At 44.0% G+C, this 24,772-nt stretch overlaps 1 protein-coding gene across 2 annotated transcripts in view; it reads left to right on the top strand.

Annotated features, from left to right (window-relative positions):
* Positions 1-14,893, top strand: part of LOC106588944 (syndetin) — a 162,624-nt gene extending 147,731 nt beyond the window's left edge. Inside the window, exons 15-18 of one of the 2 annotated variants that reach the window (XM_014178519.2) lie at positions 4,272-4,451; positions 8,348-8,504; positions 12,559-12,668; positions 14,130-14,893. In XM_014178519.2, the coding sequence (XP_014033994.1) occupies positions 4,272-4,451; positions 8,348-8,504; positions 12,559-12,635 (414 nt within the window). In that variant the 3' untranslated portion in view covers positions 12,636-12,668; positions 14,130-14,893. The remainder of the gene's footprint in view (positions 1-4,271; positions 4,452-8,347; positions 8,505-12,558; positions 12,669-14,129) is intronic. The other variant, XM_014178518.2, reaches the window with a different exon arrangement.
* The last annotated feature ends 9,879 nt before the right edge of the window (positions 14,894-24,772 follow it).

Raw genomic sequence — 24,772 nt, 5'->3', positions numbered from 1 at the left:
TTCTGGATGATAGTGGGGTGATCAAGCAGTGGCTCGGGTGGTTGTTGTCCTTGATGATCTTTTTGGCCTTCCTGTGACATCGGGTGGTGTAGGTGTCCTGGAGGGCAGGTAGTTTGCACCTGGTGATGCATTGTGCAGACCTCACTACCCTCTGGAGAGCCTTATGGTTGTGGGCGGAGCAGTTGCCGTACCAGGTGATCATACAGCCCGACAGGATGCTCTCGATTGTAAATCTGTAAAAGTTTGAGTGTTTTTGGTGACAAGCCAAATTTCTTCTGTGTGGGTGGACCATTTTAGTTTGTCCGTGATGTGGACGCAGAGGAACTTACAACTTTCCACCTTCTCCACTACTGTCCCATCGATGTGGATAGGGGGGTGCTCCCTCTGCTGTTTCCTGAAGTCCACGATCATCTCCTTTGTTTTGTTGACGTTGAGTGTGAGGTTATTTTCCTGACACAACACTCCGAGGGCCCTCACCTCGTTCCTGTAGGCCGTCTCGTTGTTGTTGGTAATCAAGCCTACCACTGTAGTGTTGTTTGCAAACTTGTTGATTGAGTTGGAGGCGTGCATGGCCACGCAGTCATGGGTGAACAGGGAGTACAGGAGAGAGCTGAGAACGCACCTTTGTTGGGCCCCAGTGTTGAGGATCGGGGTGGCAATGTTGTTTCCTACACTCACCACCTAGGGGCGGCCTGTCAGAAAGTCCAGGACCCAGTTGCACAGGGCGGCGTCGAGACCCAGGATCTCTAGCTTAATGACGAGTTTGGAGGGTACTATGGTGTTAAATGCTGAGCTGTAATCGATGAACAGATTCTTACATAGGTATTCCTCCTGTCCAGATGACTTAGGGCAGTGTGCAGTGTGATTGCGTTGTCTGTGGACCTATTGGGGCGGTAAGAAAATTGGAAGATAGGGTGGAGGGGATATGATCCTTGACAAGTCTCTCAAAGCACTTCATGATGACAGAAGTGAGTGCTACGGGGCGATAGTCATTTAGCTCAGTTACCTTAGCTTTCTTGGGAACAGGGAGCATGTGGGAACAGCATACTGGGATAGGGATTGATTGAATATGTCCGTAAACACACCAGCCAGCTGGTCTGCGCATGCTCTGAGGACGCGGCTAGGGATGCCGTCTAGGCCGGCAGCCTTGCGAGGGTTAACATGTTTAAATGTTTTACTCACGTTGGCTGCGGTGAAGGAGCCCGCAGGTTTTGGTAGCGGGCCGTGTCGGTGGCACTGTATTGTCCTCAAAGCGAGCAAAGAAGTTGTTTAGTTTGTCTGGTAGCAAGACGTCGGTGTCCGCGACGGGGCTGGATTTCTTTTTGTAATCCATGATTGACTGTAGACCCTGCCACATACGTCTCGTGTCTGAACCGTTGAATTGCGACTCTACTTTGTCTCGATACTGACGCTTAGCTTGTTTGATTGCCTTGTGGAGGGAATAGCTACACTGTTTGTATTCGGTCATGTTTCCGGTCACCTTGCCATGATTAAAAGCAGTGGTTCGCGCTTTCAGTTTTGCGCGAATGCTGTCCTCAATCCACGGTTTCTGGTTGGGGAAGGTTTTAATAGTCACCGTGGGTACAACATCACGATGCAGTTGCTAATGAACTCGCTCACCGAATCAGCATATACAGTTGAAGTCGGAGGTTTACATACTGTACACTTAGATTGGAGTCATTAAAACTAGTTTTTCAACCACTCCACAAATTTCTTGTTAACAAACTATAGTTTTAGGAGGATTAGGACATCTATTTTGTGCATGACACAAGTAATTTTTCCAATAATTGTTTACAGACAGATTATTTCAATTATAATTCACTGTATCACATTTCCAGTTGGTCAGAAGTTTACATACACTAAATTGACATCATTTGAGTGAATTGGAGGTGTACCTGTGGATGTATTTCAAGGCCTACCTTCAAACTCAGTGCCTCTTTGCTTGACATCATGGGAAAAATCAAAAGAAATCAGCCAAGACCTCAGAAAAAAATTGTAGACCTCCACAAGTCTGGTTCATCCTTGCGAGCAATTTCCAAATGCCTGAAGGTACCACGTTCATCTGTACAAACAATAGTACGCAAGTATAAACACCATGGGACCACGCAGCCATCATACCGCTCAGAAAGGAGACACGTTCTGTCTCCTAGAGATACGTTCTGTCTCCTAGAGATGAACGTACTTTGGTGCGAAAAGTGCAAATCAATCCCAGAACAACAGCAAAGGACCTTGTGAAGATGATGGAGGAAACAGGTACAAAGTATCTATATCCAAAGTAAAACGAGTCCTGTATCGACATAACCGGAAAGGCCGCTCAGCAAGGAAGAAGCCACTACTCCAAAACCGCCAGAATAAAGCCAGACTACAGTTTGCAATTGCACTTGGGGACAAAGATCGTACTTTTTGGAGAAATGTCCTCTGGTCTGATGAAACAAAAATAGAACTGTTTAGCCATAATGACCATCGTTATGTTTGGAGGAAAAAGGGGGAGGCTTGCAAGCTGACGAACACCATCCCAACCGTGAAGCACGGGGATGGCAGCATCATGTTGTGGGGGTACTTTGCTGCAGGAGGGACTGGTGCACTTCACAAAATAGATGGCATCATGAGAAAGGAAAATGATGTGGATATATTGAAGCAACATCTCAAGACATCAGTCAGGAAGTTAAAGTTTGGTCGCAAATGGGTCTTCCAAATGGACGATGACCCCAAGCATACTTCCAAAGTTGAGGCAAAATAGCTTAAGGACAACAAAGTCAAGGTATTGGAGTGGCCGTCACAAAGCCCTGACCTCAATCCTATAGAAAATATGTTTGGCAGAACTGAAAAGAGTGTGCGAGCAAGAAGGCCTACAAACCTGACTCTATTACACCAGCTCTGTCAGGAGGAATGGGCCAAAATTCACCCAACTTATTGTGGGAAGCGTGTGGAAGGCTAGCCAAAACTTTTTTCCCAAGTTAAACAATTTAAAGGCAATGCTCCCAAATACTAATTGAGTGTATGTAAACTTTTGACCCACGGGAATGTGATGAAAGAAATAAAAGCTGAAATAAATCATTCTCTCTACTATTATTCTGACATTTCACATTCTTAAAATAAAGTGGTGATCCTAAATTACCTAAAACAGGGAATTTGTACTAGGATTAAATGTCAGGAATTGTGAAACTGAGTTTAAATGTATTTGGCTAAGGTGTATGTACACTTCCGACTTCAACTGTACATCAATGTTGTTGTCTGAGGCTATCCGGAACATATCCCAGTCCACGTGATCGAAGCAATCCTGATGCGTGGAATCAGATTAGTCGGACCAGCGTTGAACAGACCTGAGCACGGGCGTTTCCTGTTTTAGTTTCTGTCTATAGGCTGGGAGCAACAAAATTGAGTCGTGGTCAGATTTGCCGAAAGGAGGGCGAGGGAGTGCTTTGTATGCGTCGCAGCAGTTCCAAAATGCTTCCAACCCGGGTCGCGCATTCGAAATGCTGATAGAATTTGGGGAGCCTTTGTTTTCAGATTAGCCTTGTTAAAATCCCCAGCTACAATAAATGCAGCCTCAGGATACAGCCTAGGCCTGATCATGCACCCATTTGGATCAGTTATGGGTTTACAAGGTCCAGAAAGGTACAGTAGGCTACTCATATGGTGTATTTTGATCACACCTCTCACTCTCCTTTTAAACTCCCCTATTTTAAATTCGGCAAGCAAAAGTAAGCTGGAATCTCTCCTCGATATGCTAGTAGTAGGAAATAAAATGCGGAAAATATGGCTTTCTCATGCGATGGTTGTCGTGGATCATCATTCTCTGAAGTCTTCCTATAATTAATGTGGCTACCAATATGCTCACACATGCCTAGTTATTCAGGCAAGCTTACCTTGCGTTCTGCCTTCTCTCCATTCCGAGCAGCCTTGCACACCAAGAACCAAGAACGCTTCAATAGAAGACGCTTTTGATTGGTTGTCAATGTTTTATCATCGGAGGGCCAGGCAGAAAATCACTCTGAAAGTGATCTAAACGATAGCTCTCGTTATCGTTTTCCGCTGTTTTTGTAGTTATCATTGTGGTGTGAATGCTCCTGTTCACTTGAATTAGAAAGATTGTTGGAGTTATCATCCTTGGTGTGGACGGCCCTCAATCTAAGACTGCGTCCCAAATGGCACCCTATTTCCTATATAGTGGACAATTTTTTTATACATATAGTGCCCTACGGTGGAATAAGGTGCCATTTGGGATGCATCCCTGAGCGTATCTCTTCCTCTGCTCTCTCTCCCTGCAGGAGTTTAAGTTCATGGGTCAGTGCCGGTCCCCCTCAGTGTCTCCCAGTAGACAGGTGTTGTCCAGTCAGGACCAGGAAGTCCTGTCTCTTTTTGAGCTCTTCAGCCAGGAGGGGAACCCCTTTGAGAGGCACATCGACAGCAAGGATGAGGAGACTGAGGACGTGCTGGCCTCCAATGGGGTAAGCAGTGGCCATGTTTGAGAGCATCAAATCCGTAATGCATTGCGGGTAAATTGTGAATGACTGACTAATCTACAAGTATTAATGAGTAGTTATTTATGACGCAAGGTCATTTGTAGATCAGTCTGCCATGTCGAACCACCCCAGTGCCTCATCCTAGTTCCAGATGTATCACATGTTTCTAGATGCTAGTCCTGTAGCTGGTATGTGGTGTTTGCTGTTTGTCAAGGAGAATGAAGCAGAACGAAGCAGTTTGTAAGCACCAACAACTTTGTTGATAAGGGTGAGTTAAGGTTATTTCAATCAGAAGGTGACATATTCCATAACTCCCTGTCTGCCACACACATTGTCCATTACGCTGTAGCATCTCTCCACCAGAACGTTGTATCACTATCCACTGATCCTTCTTCACAACGCCTGCTGCCATTCCATCAGATCTCACCAAGTATTAATATGAATCCCATTAGTTCCCCCGGTAGCACGTGTCATCACCGTCCGCCACACTGAGTCATTTCAAGTGAGGAAATAAATAGGAGCAGAGATTAAAGTCGGACATTATCATTTGGGGACGTTAAGTGGTTTATAGTCTTCCTAACAGTCACGTCAGAGGTCATAACAGAGTTTAATGGAGGGGACCGTGTCAGTATGGAGTTTACACCCGCTGCAGTGGTGCTTAACATTTTGATGCACTTGACATTTCATTATATTCAATATGAGCCGCTACTGTAATGAAAAATAAAGACTATAGTTATATGGGCGTTGCGTGTTGTCCTTTGGAGAGCTCTGAGTGTTAATGAAATAATAGGCTCGCTTTTATGAAGTGACAAACGTATATGGAAATGTGCTTGCATACAAGTGGACTGGACTTGTTACATTTCATTGCCAGTGTAAGCTGTATAAGGCTATTATTTGTTCAGATTTCATTATCAGTTTGTTTTTGTTCTGCCATTACAATCAACCCGTTGTTTTTCTCTTAATTTCAATGAATACACCAATGTATCTTGAGAATTAAAATTGTATTATCAAAGGGGATTAGTCAAATCCAAAATGGTTCCTTTCTTGTTAACACATTTTCATAACCTCAAGCTTGTATTCAATATGAACTGCTAAAGCTCAGTCGAAGGCATTGTGTCGCTAGATTTCAATCAAATTGAGAAAGTGAGCATACACAATCTGCAGTTCAGTTAAGTTCCCTTTAAACAGCTTAAATTGTTCCTGGTTGAGTATTATAGGTGGTTTTGTTCCTGGTAGAGTATCATAGGTGGTTTTGTTCCTGGTAGAGTATCATAGGTGGTATTGTTCCTGGGTGTTTTTGTTCCTGGTTGAGTATCGTAGGTGGTATTGTTCCTGGTAGAGTATTGTAGGTGGTATTGTTCCTGGTAGAGTATCGTAGGTGGTTTTGTTCCTGGTAGAGTATCGTAGGTGGTTTTGTTCCTGGTAGAGTATCGTAGGTGGTATTGTTCCTGGGTGTTTTTGTTCCTGGTTGAGTATCGTAGGTGGTATTGTTCCTGGTAGAGTATCGTAGGTGGTTTTGTTCCTGGTAGAGTATCGTAGGTGGTATTGTTCCTGGGTGTTTTTGTTCCTGGTTGAGTATCGTAGGTGGTATTGTTCCTGGTAGAGTATCGTAGGTGGTTTTGTTCCTGGTGGAGTATTGTAGGTGGTATTGTTCCTGGTTGATTTTTTTCCATGGTAGAGTATCGTAGGTAGTATTGTTCCTCGTAGAGTATTGCAGGTGGTATTGTTCCTGGTAGAATATTGTAGTTGGTATTGTTCCTGGTTGCTTTTTCCATGCTAGAGTACCGCTCCTCGTAGAGTATTGTAGGTGGTTTTGTTCCTGGTAGAGTATTGTAGGTGGTTTTGTTCCTGGTAGAGTATTGTAGGTGGTTTTGTTCCTGGTAGAGTATTGTAGGTGGTATTGTTCCTCGTAGAGTATTGTAGGTGATTTTGTTCCTGGTAGAGTATTGTAGGTGGTATTGTTCCTCGTAGAGTATTGTAGGTGGTGGTTGTCTCACCTAGCTATCTTAAGATAAACACACTAACTGTTAGTGGCTCTGGAAAAGAGTGTCTGCTAGATTACTAAAATGTAAAAATGTGATAAAAGCTTCTAAAAGCTTCTAGCTTCTAAAATCAGCAATTATAACTCTTTCTCTGAATGACCATATGATTATGTTCCCCCTCTGCAATATGAGTCAGATAAATTAGTTAAGAGTGTGCACCAGGACTGCGACAGTGATTAAAGCATCTAAATTATCATATTGTTAATATACAGTACCAGTTGAAAATTTGGACACACCTACTCATTCAAGGTGTTTTCTTTATTTCTACTATTTTCTACATTATATAATAATAGCCAATACATCAACACTATGAAATAACACATGGAATCCTATAGTAACCAAAAAAGTGTTAAAACAAATCCAAATATATTTTCGATTTATGATTCTTCAAAGTAGCCACCCTTTGCCTTGATGACAGCTTTGCACACTCTTGGCATTCTCTCAACCAGCTTCATGAGGAATGCTTTTCCAACAGTCTTGAAGGAGTTCCCACATATGCTGAACATTTATTGGCTGCTTTTCCTTCACCCAACTCATCCCAAATCATCTCAGTTGGGTTGAGGTCGGGTGATTGTGGAGGCCAGTTCATCTGATGCAGCACTCCGTCACTCTCCTTCTTGGTCAAATAGCCCTTACACAGCCTAGAGGTGTGTTTTGGGTCATTGTCTTGTTGAAAAACAAATGATAGTCCCATTAAGCGCAAACCAGATGGGATGACGCATCGCTGCAGAATGCTGTGGTAGCCATGCTGATTAAGTGTGCCTTGAATTCTAAATGAATCACAGACAGTGTCACCAGCATAGCACCATCACACCACCTCCTCCATGCTTCACGGTGGGAACCACACATGCAGAGATCATCCGTTCACCTACTCTGCGTCTCACAAAGACACGGCTGTTGGAACCTAAAATCTCCAATTTGGACTCATCAGACCAAATGACAGATTTCCACTGGTCTAATGTCCATTGCTCGTGTTTCTTAGCCTAAGGAAGTCTCTTCTTCTTATTAGTGTCCTTTAGTAGTGGTTTATTTGCAGCAATTCGACCATGAAGGCCTGATTCACGCATTCTCCTCTGAACAGTTGATGTTGAGATGTGTCCGTTGAAGCATTTATTTGGGCTGCATTCTGAGGCTGGCTACTCTAATGAACTTATCCTCTGCAGCAGAGAGGTAACTCTGGGTCTTCCTTTCCTGTGGTGGTCCTCATGAGAGACAGTTTCATCATAGCGCTTGATGGTTTTTGTGACTGCACTTGAAGAAACGTTCAAAGTTCTTGACATTTTCCATATTGACTGACCTTCATGTCTTAAAGTAATGATGGACTGTTCTTTCTCTTTGCTTATTTGAGCTGGTGTTGCCATAATATGGACTTGGTCTTTTACCAAAACGGACTATCTTCTGTATACCATCCCTACCTTGTCACAACACAACTGATTGGCTCAAACACATTAAGAAGGAAAGAATTTCCACAAATTAACTTTTAACAAGACACACCTGTTAATTGAATTGCATTCCAGGTGAGTACTTCATGAAGCTGGTTGAGAGAATGCCATGTGTGTGCAAAGCTGTCATCAAGGCAAAGGGCGGCTACTTTGAAGCATCTCAAATATAACATATATTTTGATTTGTGTAACTTTTTTGGTTACTACATGATTCCATATGTTTTATTTCATCGTTTTGATGTCTTCACTATTATTCTACAATGTAGAAAATAGTAAAAATAAAGAATAACCCTTGAATGAGTAGGTGTGTCCAATCTTTTGACTGGGAGTGTATATAAACCTTTTCTAAATGTCCATATTTGAATGATATTGTTACTGTGTTATTCCCTCTCTGCAGTTTGAGTCAGATGAGCTGAAGAAGAGTGTCTACCAGGACTACGACAGTGACAGTGACGTCCCTGATGAACTCAAGCAGGACTACGTGGACGAGCAGACCGGAGACATCCCTCTCAAGAGGTCAGGTCAAAGGCCACAACGTCATGATGTCATATCCCGTGAGCTCACTGGTCAAGATCTCATGAGCTATGTTACTAGTTAATGCGTGATGTACATCTATAAGTGGAAATATACATGCATTATATACATCATTTTGAAAGAATTGTCATTATTTTGTTCTCAGTGTAGTGTCGAAACAGATGCATGAATGAATTACATTTTATTTCCGTGTCAAATCGCCAGTTGGCAACCCATCCCTTATGGGATTAAAACATACATTACAACAATTCCGTTAGAGTTCTACCAGTGTTCTGGGCAGCACGCACCACATAAAGTGAAAAAGAAATCAACAGTAAAAAGAATACAAAAAATTAATATATATATATACAGATAAATAAATCCATAAAAATGAAACGGAATGCATTTGAACCCAGTCTGGCACAAAGAGAAGATTGAAGTGTAAAACAGGCTTACACACAATCTATATACATACGTGCCATTTGCTATATGGGAGCTAAATATTTCTATGATTTAATTATAGGTAGCCCTTTTTCTTTTATTCCAGGCTTTATCTGAAAATTCAGCAAACGGAAATACACAATGGACAAAAAATCATTTCAGTTTCTCCTCATGGCTCAGTCACATAATACCAGGGTATATCTGGTGGTCTGTCTCCTCATGGCTCAGCCACATAATACCAGGGTATATCTGGTGGTCTGTCTCCTCATGGCTCAGCCACATAATGCCAGGGTATATCTGGTGGTCTGTCTCCTCATGGCTCAGCTACATAATACCAGGGTATATCTGGTGTTCTTTCTCCTCATGGCTCAGCCACATAATGCCAGGGTATATCTGGTGGTCTGTCTCCTCAGCTACATAATGCCAGGGTATATCTGGTGGTCTGTCTCCTCATGGCTCAGCTACATAATGCCAGGGTATATCTGGTGGTCTGTCTCCTCATGGCTCAGCCACATAATACCAGGGTATATCTGGTGGTCTGTCTCCTCATGGCTCAGCCACATAATGCCAGGGTATATCTGGTGGTCTGTCTCCTCATGGCTACATAATACCAGGGTATATCTGGTGTTCTCTCTCCTCATGGCTCAGCTATATAATACCAGGGTATATCTGGTGGTCTGTCTCCTCAGCTACATAATACCAGGGTATATCTGGTGGTCTGTCTCCTCAGCTACATAATACCAGGGTATATCTGGTGGTCTGTCTCCTCAGCTACATAATGCCAGGGTATATCTGGGGGTCTGTCTCCTCAGCTACATAATGCCAGGGTATATCTGGTGGTCTGTCTCCTCATGGCTCAGCTACATAATACCAGGGTATATCTGGTGGTCTGTCTCCTCAGCTACATAATACCAGGGTATATCTGGTGTTCTTTCTCCTCATGGCTCAGCTACATAATACCAGGGTATATCTGGTGGTCTGTCTCCTCATGGCTCAGCTACATAATGCCAGGGTATATCTGGTGGTCTGTCTCCTCATGGCTCAGCCACATAATGCCACTGTATATCTGGTGGTCTGTCTCCTCATGGCTCAGCTACATAATACCAGGGTATATCTGGTGGTCTGTCTCCTCATGGCTCAGCCACATAATGCCAGGGTATATCTGGTGGTCTGTCTCCTCATGGCTCAGCCACATAATGCCAGGGTATATCTGGTGGTCTGTCTCCTCATGGCTCAGCCACATAATGCCAGGGTATATCTGGTGTTATTTCTCCTCATGGCTCAGCCACATAATGCCAGGGTATATCTGGTGGTCTGTCTCCTCATGGCTCAGCCACATAATGCCAGGGTATATCTGGTGGTCTGTCTCCTCATGGCTCAGCCACATAATGCCAGGGTATATCTGGTGGTCTGTCTCCTCATGGCTCAGCCACATAATGCCAGGGTATATCTGGTGTTATTTCTCCTCATGGCTCAGCCACATAATGCCAGGGTATATCTGGTGGTCTGTCTCCTCATGGCTCAGCCACATAATACCAGGGTATATCTGGTGTTATGTCTCCTCATGGCTCAGCCACATAATGCCAGGGTATATCTGGTGTTATTTCTCCTCATGGCTCAGCCACATAATGCCAGGGTATATCTGGTGGTCTTTCTGGAAAAAGGACAAGTGTATATCGTGGTAGAAAAGGCCATTTAAATGCATGTATTGGCTATATTTTTAGAATAGGTGTCTCAAATATATTTTTAGCTCACCCCTACATAACCCATCAAAGTCGCCACAATTGCATCAAGTTCTTTGTCTACATAATGAAACGTTTTCTTTTACCCTCCCCTTACTTCATAGCACTCAAATCACATGTTTGATGAACACAATCATTAGCCCTCTAGTGCAGAAAAGAGGATGAATTACCACACTTAGAGGCTTTTTATCCCCATGTGAAAATGTTCACACACACACACACACACACACACACACACACACACACACACACACACACACACACACACACACACGCACACACTTCCATTGTTCTCTTGTTAACAGAGAGGAGGGGAGATTCTGCAGTAAATCAGTGGGTAGACTATGTATGTGACTACGTGCTACAATATGGCAGCTAATTGTGTGAGAGTGGCAGATGTGCAGCGGGGGGCAAAAACCACATTTACCTATTCGAAAGCTCTTCAATAAGAACAGATGTAGAAATTAATGAATTGATGATGTACATAAACATTACACACAGTTATTGATTTCCATGCATGTTGTGTGGCGAAAGCCTTGGGTTCACTACATGCAGGAGAACACAGTGCCTGCAGGGTCTGCGTTCTCCCCAGTGTGTTGTACTGATCTAAGCCTCTAACACGCTCATTTCCCAATCTATCAGAAGGAATCACTGGCTAATTGAAGGGCTGCTGGAAGGTCACGTCCATGTCCAGCAATTAGAGATGTACTAATGAATGGTGGTAGATGCAGTTTCATCGTTAGTCAGGGGGCTGGTTCTGTAAGATCAGTGGTTCACCACTGCCCCAACACTCGTTTAGCTACGTCTTTAGCCCTCTCGTGTCACGCCTCTTAATTGATAAATTAAGGAGATTTTGCAAATGAATATCTGGGCTCAACCACCGAGCCTCAGGGTTATGATCCTGAACCGCTGTCTGTCTGGGTTCAACCACCGAGCCTCAGGGTTATGAACCGCTGTCTATGTCTGGGCTCAACCACCGAGCCTCAGGGTTGTGAACCGCTGTCTGTGTCTGGGCTCAACCACCGAGGCTCAGGGTTATGAACATGAGCCACTGTATGTCTGGACTCAACCACCGAGCCTCAGGGTTATGAACCAGAATCGCTGTCTGTCTAGGCTCAACCACCAAGCCTCAGGGTTATGAACCTGAACCACTATCCGTCTGGACTCAACCACCGAGCCTCATGGTTATAAACTTGAACTGCTGTCTAAATCTGGGTTCAACCTTCGAGCCTTAGGGTTATGAACCACTGTCTGTCTTGGCTCAACCACCGAGCCTCAGGGTTATGAACCTGAACCACTGTCTGTCTAGGCTCAACCACCGAGCCTCAGGGTTATGAACATGAACCACTGTCTGTCTAGGCTCAACCACCGAGCCTCAGGGTTATGAACCAGAACCACTGTCTGTCTTGGCTCAACCACCGAACCTCAGGGTTATGAACATGAACCACTGTCTGGGCTCAACCACTGAGCCTCAGGGTTATGAAGCTGAACCACTATCTGTCTGGGCTCAACCACCGAGCCGCAGGGTTATGAACATGAACCACTGTCTGTGTCTGGGCTCAACCACTGAGCCTCAGGGTTATGAACATGAACCACTATCTGTCTGGGCTCAACCACCGAGCCGCAGGGTTATGAACACGAACCACTGTCTGTCTTGGCTCAACCACCAAGCCACAGGGTTATGAACCACTGTCTGTGTCTTGGCTCAACCACCGTGCCTCAGGGTTATGAACCTGAACAGCTGTCTATGTCTGGGCTCAACCCCCGTGCCTCAGGGTTATGAACATGAACCGCTGTCTGTGTCTGGGCTCAACCACCAAGCCTCAGGGTTATGAACCTGAACCACTGTGTTGTCCTGCCCTCACGCCTCTCCTCTCTCTCTAATCAGCACCTCCCCTCTCTCTCTAATCAGCCCATCAAGGGAGACGCTGCGCAGCAGGAAGAAGTCGGACTACAGCCTTAACAAGGGTGCCAATGCTCCCATCCTGACCAACACAACCCTCAACGTGATTCGCCTGGTCGGTGAGTAATCTTCTCCTCTCCTCCTCTCTTCTCACCTCCCAGAAACATCCAAGACACTAAGTGATGACCCCTCTCCCGCCAGAGATCTCGATAACGGCACCAATTAACAAGCTCATCGCTCTTTTAAGAATGTGAGGAACCAGGACCCTATTCCCAAGGCTACCTGGCGGTGTGACTGGCCTGTACCTGCCATCATTAGCCTGTCGTTATCCATGCCAAACCCCCGTGACCTTTCATTTCTTAAGTGGAATGTAAATGTCTGTTTGACGTTAGTTGCGATGTGTCGGGCCTCAACGTCAATTTTGCTTCCTGCTCAAATCGCAACCGGTCTTTGATTTGATTTAATTGGAGAGGAAGAAATGTCATTATGATAAGTGAGCTAATTAAGGCTCCGAGTTTGTGAAGAAATCTGTTTTTCACTCGTGTTTTTAACTGATTTGGATTTAATTACGTTTCTAAACAACATTCAAAATGACCAGCGCAGTTCACTTACAGTGTAGTAAATTCATTTTATTCAACTAACATTTATTTTTATTTTTTTTGCATTTCAGATGTATAATAGTACATGTATGATTTAAAACGTAATAAGTAAAATAGAACATGTACAGTATAACAAGTCACTTAATGTGAAAGAAATCCTCATCTGGATTTCTGTTTCAATAGTGCTCTGAAAAGTTAGATGACAGGAGTCTAGCATTCACAGAAAGAGAAAGTAAGAAAGTGCCAGTCTCAGCTCAAAAAGTTGAGTGGCTCTTTCATCAGCTGTGCTTCAATGGTAACCTTGTTACAGCCATGTTCTCTGTAGCTATTCATTTTATTACCTTTTTCTCAAATTAAATTCCATCCCCTCAGAGTACATGTAAATGCTCCATTGGCTGGGCAAATATATTATTATAAATCACTATTCGATTATGATTGACTTAAAACATCTTAGATTACATTACTATGGGAGTCCTGGGACCTAATGTTACCCCAGCTACAATGTTGTCTGCTTTAGTTGGATATGATGAACAGTTGAGACCCTTTACGTCCCAGGACATCTTATAGAGGTGAATGGAGAGTAAATCAGTTGTTTCATCACATTAGATATGTGCTTTCATTTGGTGCAGTGCTGATGTCAAACGTCATGTCCATTTTTTGGCATCCTGATCACATTCATATCAGTCATGTACTGTAAATCGCCCAGAGGATATTTGCTTAAAAGTTACCTTCAAACATTTGAATTTATCCCACTCAAATCCCCCAAGAAGATGACGCGAGGGTTTTGGATCAACTTTTTTAGATATGGAAGATCCAAACAGAATTTCCAAGTATCTAATATGCCAGGCTAGTAGTTTTTGAGATTAGCTTTTTTTTAACCTTTCTGTTCATAACTTTTTAAGTGATATCAATTGTTTTGTTATTTAATATCTAATAGTATATAATAACAATATGTATACCTTTCTGATATTTCCCATACAGGTTAAATACATGCGGATGATGAACATTCTGAAGCCTATAGCGTTTGATGTCATCCACTGTGTTTCCCAGCTGTTTCATTACTACCTGTATACTACCTGTATGCTGTCTACACCTTCTTCAGCCGCAGCGATATGGTACGGAAAAATACTACGAAGCTATTTCAATGGAGATTATTCATTGACCATGCATTTTAGTCCAGGACTAGGCTTAACCTGTGTCCGGGAAACTGGCCATGAGGGTCTTTTACACAACCATACATGACAGACCTGTTTTTGTATGTGACAGACTTGCATTATGTTCATTAGTGTCCCCAATGTGAATGTTTTCCATGTTTCTCAAATGTTATCTTATATATTATTTACCACTCAATTATCTGTATGTGGTGACTGCTTCTATGTTCCACCTCTTGTACACACATCACTCATTGGACATTGTCAGTGGGGCTGTAGCTGAAATCACCTAAGATTGCTTTTCCCTTCTGTTGAGCCAGTGTATGAGAGAGCACTGTATTAGTGCTTATGGTGTTCAAATAGAGTTGGAATGAATGAGAGTGTCTTCAGAACAAGTCACCCTCCTTGAAAACATTGCATTGTTACAGATATTACAGATCTTTTCAGACTGTTCAGTAAGATAAGGGACACTGAAGTGCTAACTGGTCTGTTTACTAAGGAGATGATCGTGGACTTCAGGAAACAGCAGAGGGAGCACCCCCCTATCCACATCGACGGGACAGTAGTGGAGAGGGTGGAGAGTTTTAAGTTCCTTGGTGTACACATCACGGACAAACTGAAATGGTCTACACACACAGACAGTATGGTGAAGAAGACGCAACAGCGCCTCTTCAACCTCAGGAGGCTGAAGAAATTTGGCTTCTCACCAAAAACACTCACGAACTTTTACAGATGCACAATCGAGAGCATCCTGTCAGGCTGTATCACCGCCTGGTACAGCAACTGCTCCGCCCACAACCGTAAGGATCTCCAGAGGGTAGTGAGGTCTGCACAACGCATCACCGGGTGCAAACTACCTGCCCTCCAGGACACCTACACCACCCGATGTCACAGGAAGGCCAAAAAGATCATCAAGGACAATAACCACCCAAGCCACTGCCTGTTCACCCCGCTATCATCCAGAAGGCGAGGTCAGTACAGGTGCATCAAAGCTGAGACCGAGAGACTGAAAAACAGCTTCTATCTCAAGACCATCAGACTGCTAAACAGCCATCACTAACATTAAGTGGCTGCTGCCAACATACTGACTCAAATCTCTAGCCACTTTAATAATAAAAAAATGGATATAATAAATGTATCACTAGTCACTTTAAACAATGCCACTTTATATAATGTTTACATACCCTACATTACTCATCTCATATGTATATACTGTACTCTATACCATCTACTGCATCTTGCCTATGCCGTTCGGCCATCGCTCATCCATATATTTATATGTACATATTCTTATTAATTCCTTTACACTTGTGTGTGTGTATAAGGTAGTTGTTGTGAAATTGTTAGATTACTTGTTAGATATTACTGCACGGTCGGAACTAGAAGCACAAGCATTTCGCTATACTGGCATTAACATCTGCTAACCATGTGTATGTGACCGATTTGATTTAAGGGAAGGGACACTGAGGTGCTAACTGGTCTGTTTACTTAAGGGACACTGAGGTGCTGACTGGTCTGTTTATTAAGGTAAGGGGCGGGACACTGAGGTGCTAACTGGTCTGTTTACTAAGGTAAGGGAACTGAGGTGCTGACTGGTGTGTTTACTAAGGTAAGGGAACTGAGGTGCTGACTGGTCTGTTTACTAAGGTAAGGGAACTGAGGTGCTGACTGGTCTGTTTACTAAGGTAAGGGAACTGAGGTGCTGACTGGTGTGTTTACTAAGGTAAGGGAACTGAGGTGCTAACTGGTCTGTTTACTAAGGTAAGGGAACTGAGGTGCTGACTGGTCTGTATTAGTCTTCAGTACTATATTCCTTCAATTGACACTTCTACTCCACCTCCCCCTCTTTCTCTCACCGGTAATCTCTCTTTTTACGGACAGGACACAATGAGTAACAGAGCAAGTTTTCTGCCCCTGTAAAAACAACATTTTTTTGTTGTCACTTTAAAACTCTTTTGAGGCTATTTTAGCAGCTAAAGCTTTCGCTAAAGAAAGCGCTCAGTGTGCGTGGGACTGCGTGTGACTGATATACCCTGGGGGAGCTGGTAATGATATCAACAAAATGGCTGTCACATGCCAGAGTGGATGAGGCTCTGCTGCTGCTCTGCTGCCTGGGTCCTGACTGGCTTCTCCTCAGGGGGTCCAGGGAGCGTACTGGTGAATAGGACAGGATGACAGTCACATTGCACCTTGACAGGGCATCCCTTGTTTTCACCTTCTTTCTATTGCTTTCTCTCTGTGTTTCTATATGTATCTGTCTCTCTGCACTTCTCTTTCTCTCCCCCTTCCTCTTTCTCCCTCTCTGTGTTTCTCTTTTTCTCTCCCCCATATTTCTCTGTCTCTCCTTCTCTCTTTCTCTCTCAGTATTTGTCTCTCTCTGTATTTTCTCTCCTCTCTCCCTCTATATTTCTCCCTTTCTCTCCTCTCTATTACTCTCTCTCTCCCATCTCTCTCTGCCTTTACATCTCTGTTTCCTCCTCCATCTCTCACTCTTTTGGGTTCACTCTTCCTTTACTTCTTCAACTGTCTCTCTTCCTGCCTCTATCACTCTTCCGCTCCTCGTTAGTTTCCAGTTCAATATGGCTCTCATTCCAAGACACCCACACTGAAATGCTAATGCTGTATGAATATTTACAAATCCCCGGAAAATGTATATGCACGTATACGCTGTTGTTGTGGTGACCTACTGATGGCTTATAATACCATGAGCATTGAGAAGAAGGGGTTGATATAAAGCCCCTCGTTCCCTGAGTAATGAGCGATATTAATATTACAAAGGAGAAAAGCACCATTATATACCACTGCGATATTACCTCCGTCACACACATATGCTGAGATGCATTAGCTGCAGACGTTCACACCTTCTTGCCCAGAGTTAATAACGGGGGAAGAGATCTGGAGAGTTACAAATACCTTATGGGGAAAATACATCACCATTCAGATGATGAAATGCTTTCCCTCTGGGTACGTGTTGGATTCAGCCCTCCTTCTGCGCTCATTCCAGTGAGGAGAGATGGAGGTATAGGGGGAGGGAGGGAGAACGTAGGAGAGAAGGGGATGGGGGGAGAGAGTGAGTTAATCTAATCAAATGTTATTCGTCACATGCTTCGTAAACAACAGGTGTAGACTTACAATGAAATGCTTACAGGCCCTTCCCAACAATGCAGAAAGAACAAAAATTGAGAATGAATACAAAATTAAAAGACGTAATAATAAATACACAATGAGTAACGGCAACTTGGCTATATCCAAAGGTACCAGTACTGAGTCGATGTGCAGGGATACAAGGTAATTGAGGTACAGTGCATTCGGAAAGTATTCAGACCCCTTGACTTCTTCCACATTTTGTTACGTTGCAACCTTATTCTAAAATTGATTAAAGTGAATATAGGTTTTTAGACATTTTTGCAAATGCAATAAACATAAAAAAACAGATCTTATTTACATAAGTATTCAGACCCATTGCTATGAGACTTGAAATTGAGCTCAGCTGCATCCTGTTTCCATTGGTCATTCTTGAGATGTTTCTACAACTTGATTGGAGTACACCTGTGGTAAATTCAATTGATTGGACATGATTTGGAAAGGAACACACCTGTCTATATAAGGTCCCACAGTTGACAGTGCATGTCAAAGCATAAACCAAGACATGAGGTCGAAGGAATTGTCCGTAGAGCTCTGAGGCAGGATTGTGTCAAGGTACATTTAAGATCTCCAAGAACACAGTGGCTTCCATCATTCTTAAATGGAAGAAGTTTGGAACCACCAAGACTCTTCCTAGAGCTGGCCGCCCAGCCAAACTGAGCAATCGGGGGAGAAGGGCTTTGGTCAGGGAGGTGACCAAGTACCCAATGGTCACTCCAGAGTTCCTCTGTGGAGATGGGAGAACCTTCCAGAAGGGCAACCATCTCTGCAGCACTCCACCAATCAGGCCTTTATGGTAGAGTGGCTAGACGGAAGCCACTCCTCAGGAAAAAAGGCATATGACAGCCCGCTAAAGGACTCTCAGACCGTGAGAAACAAGATTCTCTGGTCTGATTAAACCAAGATCGAACTCTTTGGCCTGAATGCCAAGCGTCACGTCTGGAGGAAACCTGGCTCCACCCCTACGGTGAAGCATGGTGGTGGCAGCATCATGATGGGGGGGGGTTTCAGCGGCAGGGACTGGTAGACTAGTCAGGATCGAGGGAAAGATGAAGTGAGCAAAGTACAGAGAGATCCTTGATGAAAACCTGCTCCAGAGCACTCAGGACCTCAGACTGGGGCAAAGGTTCACCTTCCAACAGGACAGTGACCCTAGGCACACAGCCAAGACAATGCAGGAGTGGCTCAAGGACATTCACAAGTCTGTGAATGTCCTTGAGAGGCCCAGCCAGAGCCCGGACTTGAACCTGATCAAACATCTCTGGAGAGACCAGAAAATCGCTGTGCAGCGATGCTCCCCATCCAACCTGATCTGCAGAGAAGAATGGGAGAAACTCCCCAAATAAAGGTGTGCCAAGCTTGTCGCATCATATCCACGAAGACTCGAGGCTGTAATTGCTGCCAAAGGTGCTTCAACAAAGTACTGAGTAAAGGTTCTGAATACTTATGTAAATGTTATATCAGTTTTTTATTTTTTATACATTTGCAAAAATTTCTAAAAGCTGATTTTGCTTTGTCATTATGGGGTATTTTGTGTAGATTGATGAGGGGAAAAAACTATTTAATCAATTTTAGAATAAGGCTCTAATGTAACAAAATGTGGAATAAGTAAAGGGGTCTGAATACTTTCCGAATGCACTATTCCTAGTACATATAACTAGGAACAAAGTGACAGATAATAAACAGTAGCAACAACAGAGTGATAGGATGTGAGAGTGTGAGAGGGAGAGAAAGTGTGAAAGAGAGTGGGAGAGAGAGACTGACCCAACATTAAGACTATGTACAGACTCAGTGAGCATAGCTTTGCTATTGAGAAAGGCTGCCAAAGGCAGACCTGGCTCTCAAGAGAAGACAGGCTATGTGCACACTGCCCACAAAATGAGATAGAAACTGAGCTGCACTTCCTAACCTCCTGCCAAATGTATGACCATATTAGAGACACATATTTCCCTCAGACTACACAGACCCACAAATAATTTGAAAACAAATCCAATTTTGATAAACTCCCATATCTATTAGGTGAATTACCACAGAGTGCCACCACAGCAGCAAGATGTGTGACATGTTGACACAAGAAAAGGGCAACCAAAAAAAATACAAATTATAATATTCTAACAAGCCAAAATCTGCAGAAGAAACACAGTGGAACCTGGATATGCCATCCAACACAAAATTGATTGAGTAATGTTCAGTCTGAACCTACTTTCTGAAGCCAAAAAGTAAAAGACAATAATCTGTAGGTCATTTTCTTTTATAAAGCTTAATAAATAAGGCTACCAAGCTGCTAGGAAAGAATCGCCCTAAAATGTTCACTTAAGTGTGAATCGAGAGGTACGAAAACAAGAGGCAGGGAAACTCTTGAGCCTAACAATGGCAGGAGAGTTTCACAGCCCCTCCACACCCAAATGCAGAGGCCTTTAAAGCCCTCTCCATCTGTGCAGAGAAGAAGTCTTCAGAATCCCCAAAATACAACAGCCATAGGACAACTTTGTTTGAACGTCGTAAAGAACCATTCCACGATACTGAAAAGACAGACAGAGACTTGCTTGCCTACGTTAGCTAGCTAGCTGGGATTTTCTACAAGAAATCTGCCTCCAGAAATAAAAGCTTCTCCCAAGTGGGTGTGACACCTACTCCCATTGCCTGCTGCACTGCTGCTTGGATTCCACCTGGTGATCTGTTCACTGTCTGGCCTGGCCTGTCTCCCCCTGTCTGGTACAGGTACCTCCACCACACTCACCCCTCTCTGTTCACTGTCTGCCCTGGCCTGTCTCCCCCTGTCTGGTACAGGTACCTCCACCACACTCACGCCTCTCTGTTCACTGTCTGCCCTGGCCTGTCTCCCCCTGTCTGGTACAGGTACCTCCACCACACTCACCCCTCTCTGTTCACTGTCTGCCCTGGCCTGTCTCCCCCTGTCTGGTACAGGTACCTCCACCACACTCACCCCTCTCTGTTCACTGTCTGCCCTGGCCTGTCTCCCCCTGTCTGGTACAGGTACCTCCACCACACTCACCCCTCTCTGTTCACCGTCTGCCCTGGTTGTCTCCCTGTCTGGTATAGGTACCCCCGCCACACTCCCCCATCTCTCCCCAGCTTTCACTCGCCTCCAGCACACATGCACTGTGGAGGCGAGTGACTCTGAACTTACAATGGCTAGCCCCAAGTTGTTATATTCTTTGCTTGTGCTTTATGCTATTTGCCTCATGACTCCTGTGTGCTTTGTTGACTATGAACTTGCTTGTTTACCCATCCGTGGGACAGTCTATGTTAGTTCCACACTCGGGACTCTGACTCTCTATTGGTTACGCGGACTCATGGCCCCGCCATCCTATTCTAACCACCTCTCGCCGGCTTTGTATTCATGTTTACTGATTAAATTGCTGTACAATATGATCTAATGCTCATTCGAATGTCATAAATCAACACTGCAGAGCTCTCCCTTTCCTCTGCCGTGCCCTGAATGTATTACTGCTGATAATATCTGGAAATATGCATGTACACCCTGGCCCATCTACTGTTGCTAGCACCAATTCTGACTTGTGCTCTGATATGTGCTTCACTGATTTCTTCTCTCGTATAAGCCTGGGTTTTATGCATGTTAAAACTATAACCTTATTACCTAAAATGTATCAATTGAAACTGCGGGTTCACTGCTCCAATCCAGAGATGTTGGTCATTACTGAGACGTGGTTAAGAAAGAGTGTTTTGAACACTGATGTTAACCTTTCTGGTTATAATATTTTTCGGCAAGACAGATCTTCCAAAGATGGTGGAGTGGCAATCTTTACCAAGGGACACCTTCAGTGCTTGGTTGTCTCCACCAAGTCTGTCCCCAAACAATTGTATTTGCTGGTTTTACGCATTAACTTTCAAATAACTCTTTGTTGACTGTTGCTGGGTGTTATCGGCCACCATCAGCACCGGCCTGTACCCTACCTGCCCTAAGCTCTCCTGGCCCTGGTCTGAATTTGTACTGCTAGGTGACCTAAACTGGGACATGCTTAAACCACCTGACCAAGTCCTAAAACAATGGGACCCTCTAAATCTTTCTCAGATTATTACCAATCCCACAAAATATGACTCCAATCACCCAGAAAAGGCTACTCTCCTCGATGTTATGCTCACAAATAATCCTGATAGGTATCAGTCTGGTGTTTTCTGTAAGGACCTTAGTGATCACTGTTTTACAGCCTGTGTTCATAACGGCTGCTCAGTGAAACGACCTGTCCTAACTTGTCATAGACGCTTGCTAAAAATGTTTAATGAGCAAGCCCTCCTTGGAATAGAATCAGCTTGATCCCCTCTGTCGAAGACGCTTGGACCTTCTTTTTTGATATTTTCAGTGGTATTGTTAACAAATACGCGGCCATAAAGAAAATGCTAATTAAAAACAGGTTCAGCCCCTGGTTCGACCGTGATATGGCAGAGTTACTCCACCTCAAGAATTGCATTTGGCGAAAGGCTCGGCACACGCATACTCAGGCTGACTGGCTCTTGTTCAGGCAAATGACAAATAAATGCACTCAGGCTATCCGGAAGGCCAAAGTTAGTTACTTTAAGGAGCAGTTCTCTCTCTGTGAGTCTAAAACCCCAAAAAGTTCTGGAAAACGGTTAAAGGAAAATAAACCTTGAGAATAAACCCTCCTCCTCACAGCTGCCCATGTTTCTTAATGTTGATGATGTGGTTGTTATTGACAAGAAGCACATGGCTGAGCTCTTTAATCACCACTTCATTTAGTCAGGATTCTTATTTGACTCAGCCATGCCTCCTTGCCCATCCAACATTTCCTCATCTCCCACCCCTTCTAATGACTATCCCCGATGGTCCTCCCTCTTTTTCACCTGCCCCGCTACAACGTTTCTCCCTGCAGGCGGTCACTGAGTCTGAGGTGCTAAAGGAATTCCTATCTCTGACCTTTTTAACCTGTCTCTTCTCTCTGGGGAGGTTCCCATTGCTTGGAAGGCAGCCACGGTTCGTCCTTTATTTAAAGGGGGAGATCAAGCTGATCCTATCTGTTATAGGCCAATTTCTATTTTGCCCTGGTTTGCTAACTACCTCTCTCAAAGAGTGCCGTGTATAAAGTCAGAACATCTGCTGTCTCAGCCACTGCCTGTTACCTATGGAGTACCCCAAGGCTCGATCCTAGGACCCACTCTCTACTTCATTTACATCAACAACATAGCTCAGGCAGTAGGAAGCTCTCATCCATTTATATGCAGATGATAGTCTTATACTCAGCTGGCCCCTCCCCGGATTATGTGTTAAATGCTCTACAACAAAACTTTCTTTGTGTCCAACAAGCTTTCTCTACCCTTAACCTTGGTTTGGTAAGAAGAATACCCCTCTCCCCACAGGTGTGATTACTACCTCTGAGGGTTTAGTGCTTGAGGTCGTCACCTCATACAAGTACTTGGGAGCATGGCTAGACGGTACACTGTCCTTCTCTCAGCACATAAAGTTGCAGGCTAAGGTTAAATCTAAACTTGGTTTCCACTATCGTAATCGCTCCTCTTTCACCACAGCTGCCAAACTAACCCTGATTCAGATGACCATCCTACCCATGCTAGATTACGGAGACGGAATGTATAGATTAGCAGGTAAGAGTGCTCTCGAGCGGCTAGATGTACTTTACCATTCAGCCATCAGATTTTCCACCAATGCGCCTTCTAGGTCACATCACTGCACTCTATACTCTTCTGAGATGACCATCTCTATATACCCATCCCAAGATCCACTGGTTGATGCTTATTTATAAAACCCTCTTAGGGGTTTTATAAATAACTCCCCCCTGTCTGAGATACCTACTGCAGCCCTCATCCTCCACATACAACATCTGTTCTGCCAGTCACATTCTGTTTAAAGGTCCCCAAAGCACACACATCCCTGGGTCGCTCCTCTTTTCAGTTCGCTGCAGCTAGCGACTGGAACGAGCTGCAACAAACACTCAAACTGGACCGTTTTATCTCAGTCTCTTCATTCAAAGACTAAATCATGGACACCTATTGACAGTTGTGGCTGCTTCGCGTGATGTATTGTTGCCTCTACCTTCTTGCCCTTTGTGCTGTTGGCTGTGCCCAATAATGTTTGTACCCTGTTTTGTGCTTCTACCATGTTGTGCTGCTGCCATGTTGTGTTGCTACCATGTTGTGCTGCTGCCATGTTGTGTTGCTAGCATGCTGCTGCCATGTTGTGTTGCCCCCGTCCCCGCAGGAGGCCTTTTGCCTTCTGCTAGGGCATCATTTGTAATAACAATATGTTCTTAACTGACTTGCTTAGCTAAATAAAGGTTTTCATATTTTTAAACAGTGAAGGACAAACAGTGTTTTAAATACTACCTATTTTTATGTTTATTTATTTTCCCCTTTGTACGTTAACTATTTGCACATAATTACAACACTGTATATAGACATAATATGAGTGAGAGTAAGAGAGAGAGTGAATGAGTGAGAGTAAGAGAGAGAGAGGGAATGAGTGAGAGTAAGAGAGAGAGTGAATGAGTGAGAGTAAGAGAGAGAGTGAATGAGTGAGAGTAAGAGAGAGTGTGAATGAGTGAGAGTAAGAGAGACAGTGAGAGTGTGAATGAGAGACAGTGTGGATGAGAGACAGTAAGAGTGTGAATGAGTGAGAGAGAGTGTGAATAAGTGAGAGAGAGTGTGAATGAGAAACAGTGTGAGTGAGTGAGGGAGAGTGTGAATTAGTGAGAGAGAGTGTGAATGAGAAACAGTGTGAGTGAGGGAGAGTGTGAATGAGTGAGAGTAAGAGAGAGTGAATGAGTGAGAGACAGTGAGCGTGAGAGAGAGTGTGAATGAGTGACAGTGTGAATGAGTGAGAGAGAGTGTGAATGAGAGACAGTGAGAGTGTGAATGAGTGAGAGAGAGTGTGAATGAGAAACAGGGAGAGTGTGAGAGAGTGAGAGAGAGTGTGAATGAGAAACAGTGAGAGTGAGAGAGGGAGAGAGAGTGTGAATGAGAAACAGTGAGAGTGGGAGAGAGGGAGAGAGAGTGTGAATGAGAAACAGTGAGAGTGGCAGAGAGGGAGAGAGAGTGTGAATGAGAAACAGTAAGAGAGGGAGAGAGAGTGTGAATGAGAAACAGTGAGAGTGGGAGAGTGGGAGAGAGGGAGAGAGAGTGAATGAGAAACAGTGAGAGAGGGAGAGAGAGTGTGAATGAGAAACAGTGAGAGTGTGAGAGAGGGAGAGAGTGAATGAGAAACAGTGGGAGAGAGGGAGAGAGAGTGTGAATGAGAAACAGTGAGAGTGTGAGAGAGGGAGAGAGAGCGTGAATGAGAAACAGTGAGAGTGTGAGAGAGGGAGAGAGAGTGTGAAT

Source organism: Salmo salar, chromosome ssa27 (assembly GCF_905237065.1).
Source record: "Salmo salar chromosome ssa27, Ssal_v3.1, whole genome shotgun sequence".
In the NCBI taxonomy this organism is placed as follows: Eukaryota; Metazoa; Chordata; class Actinopteri; order Salmoniformes; family Salmonidae; genus Salmo; species Salmo salar.
The sequence above is the reverse complement of the archived record's forward strand: the minus strand, read 5'-3'. Positions and strand labels throughout refer to the sequence as shown.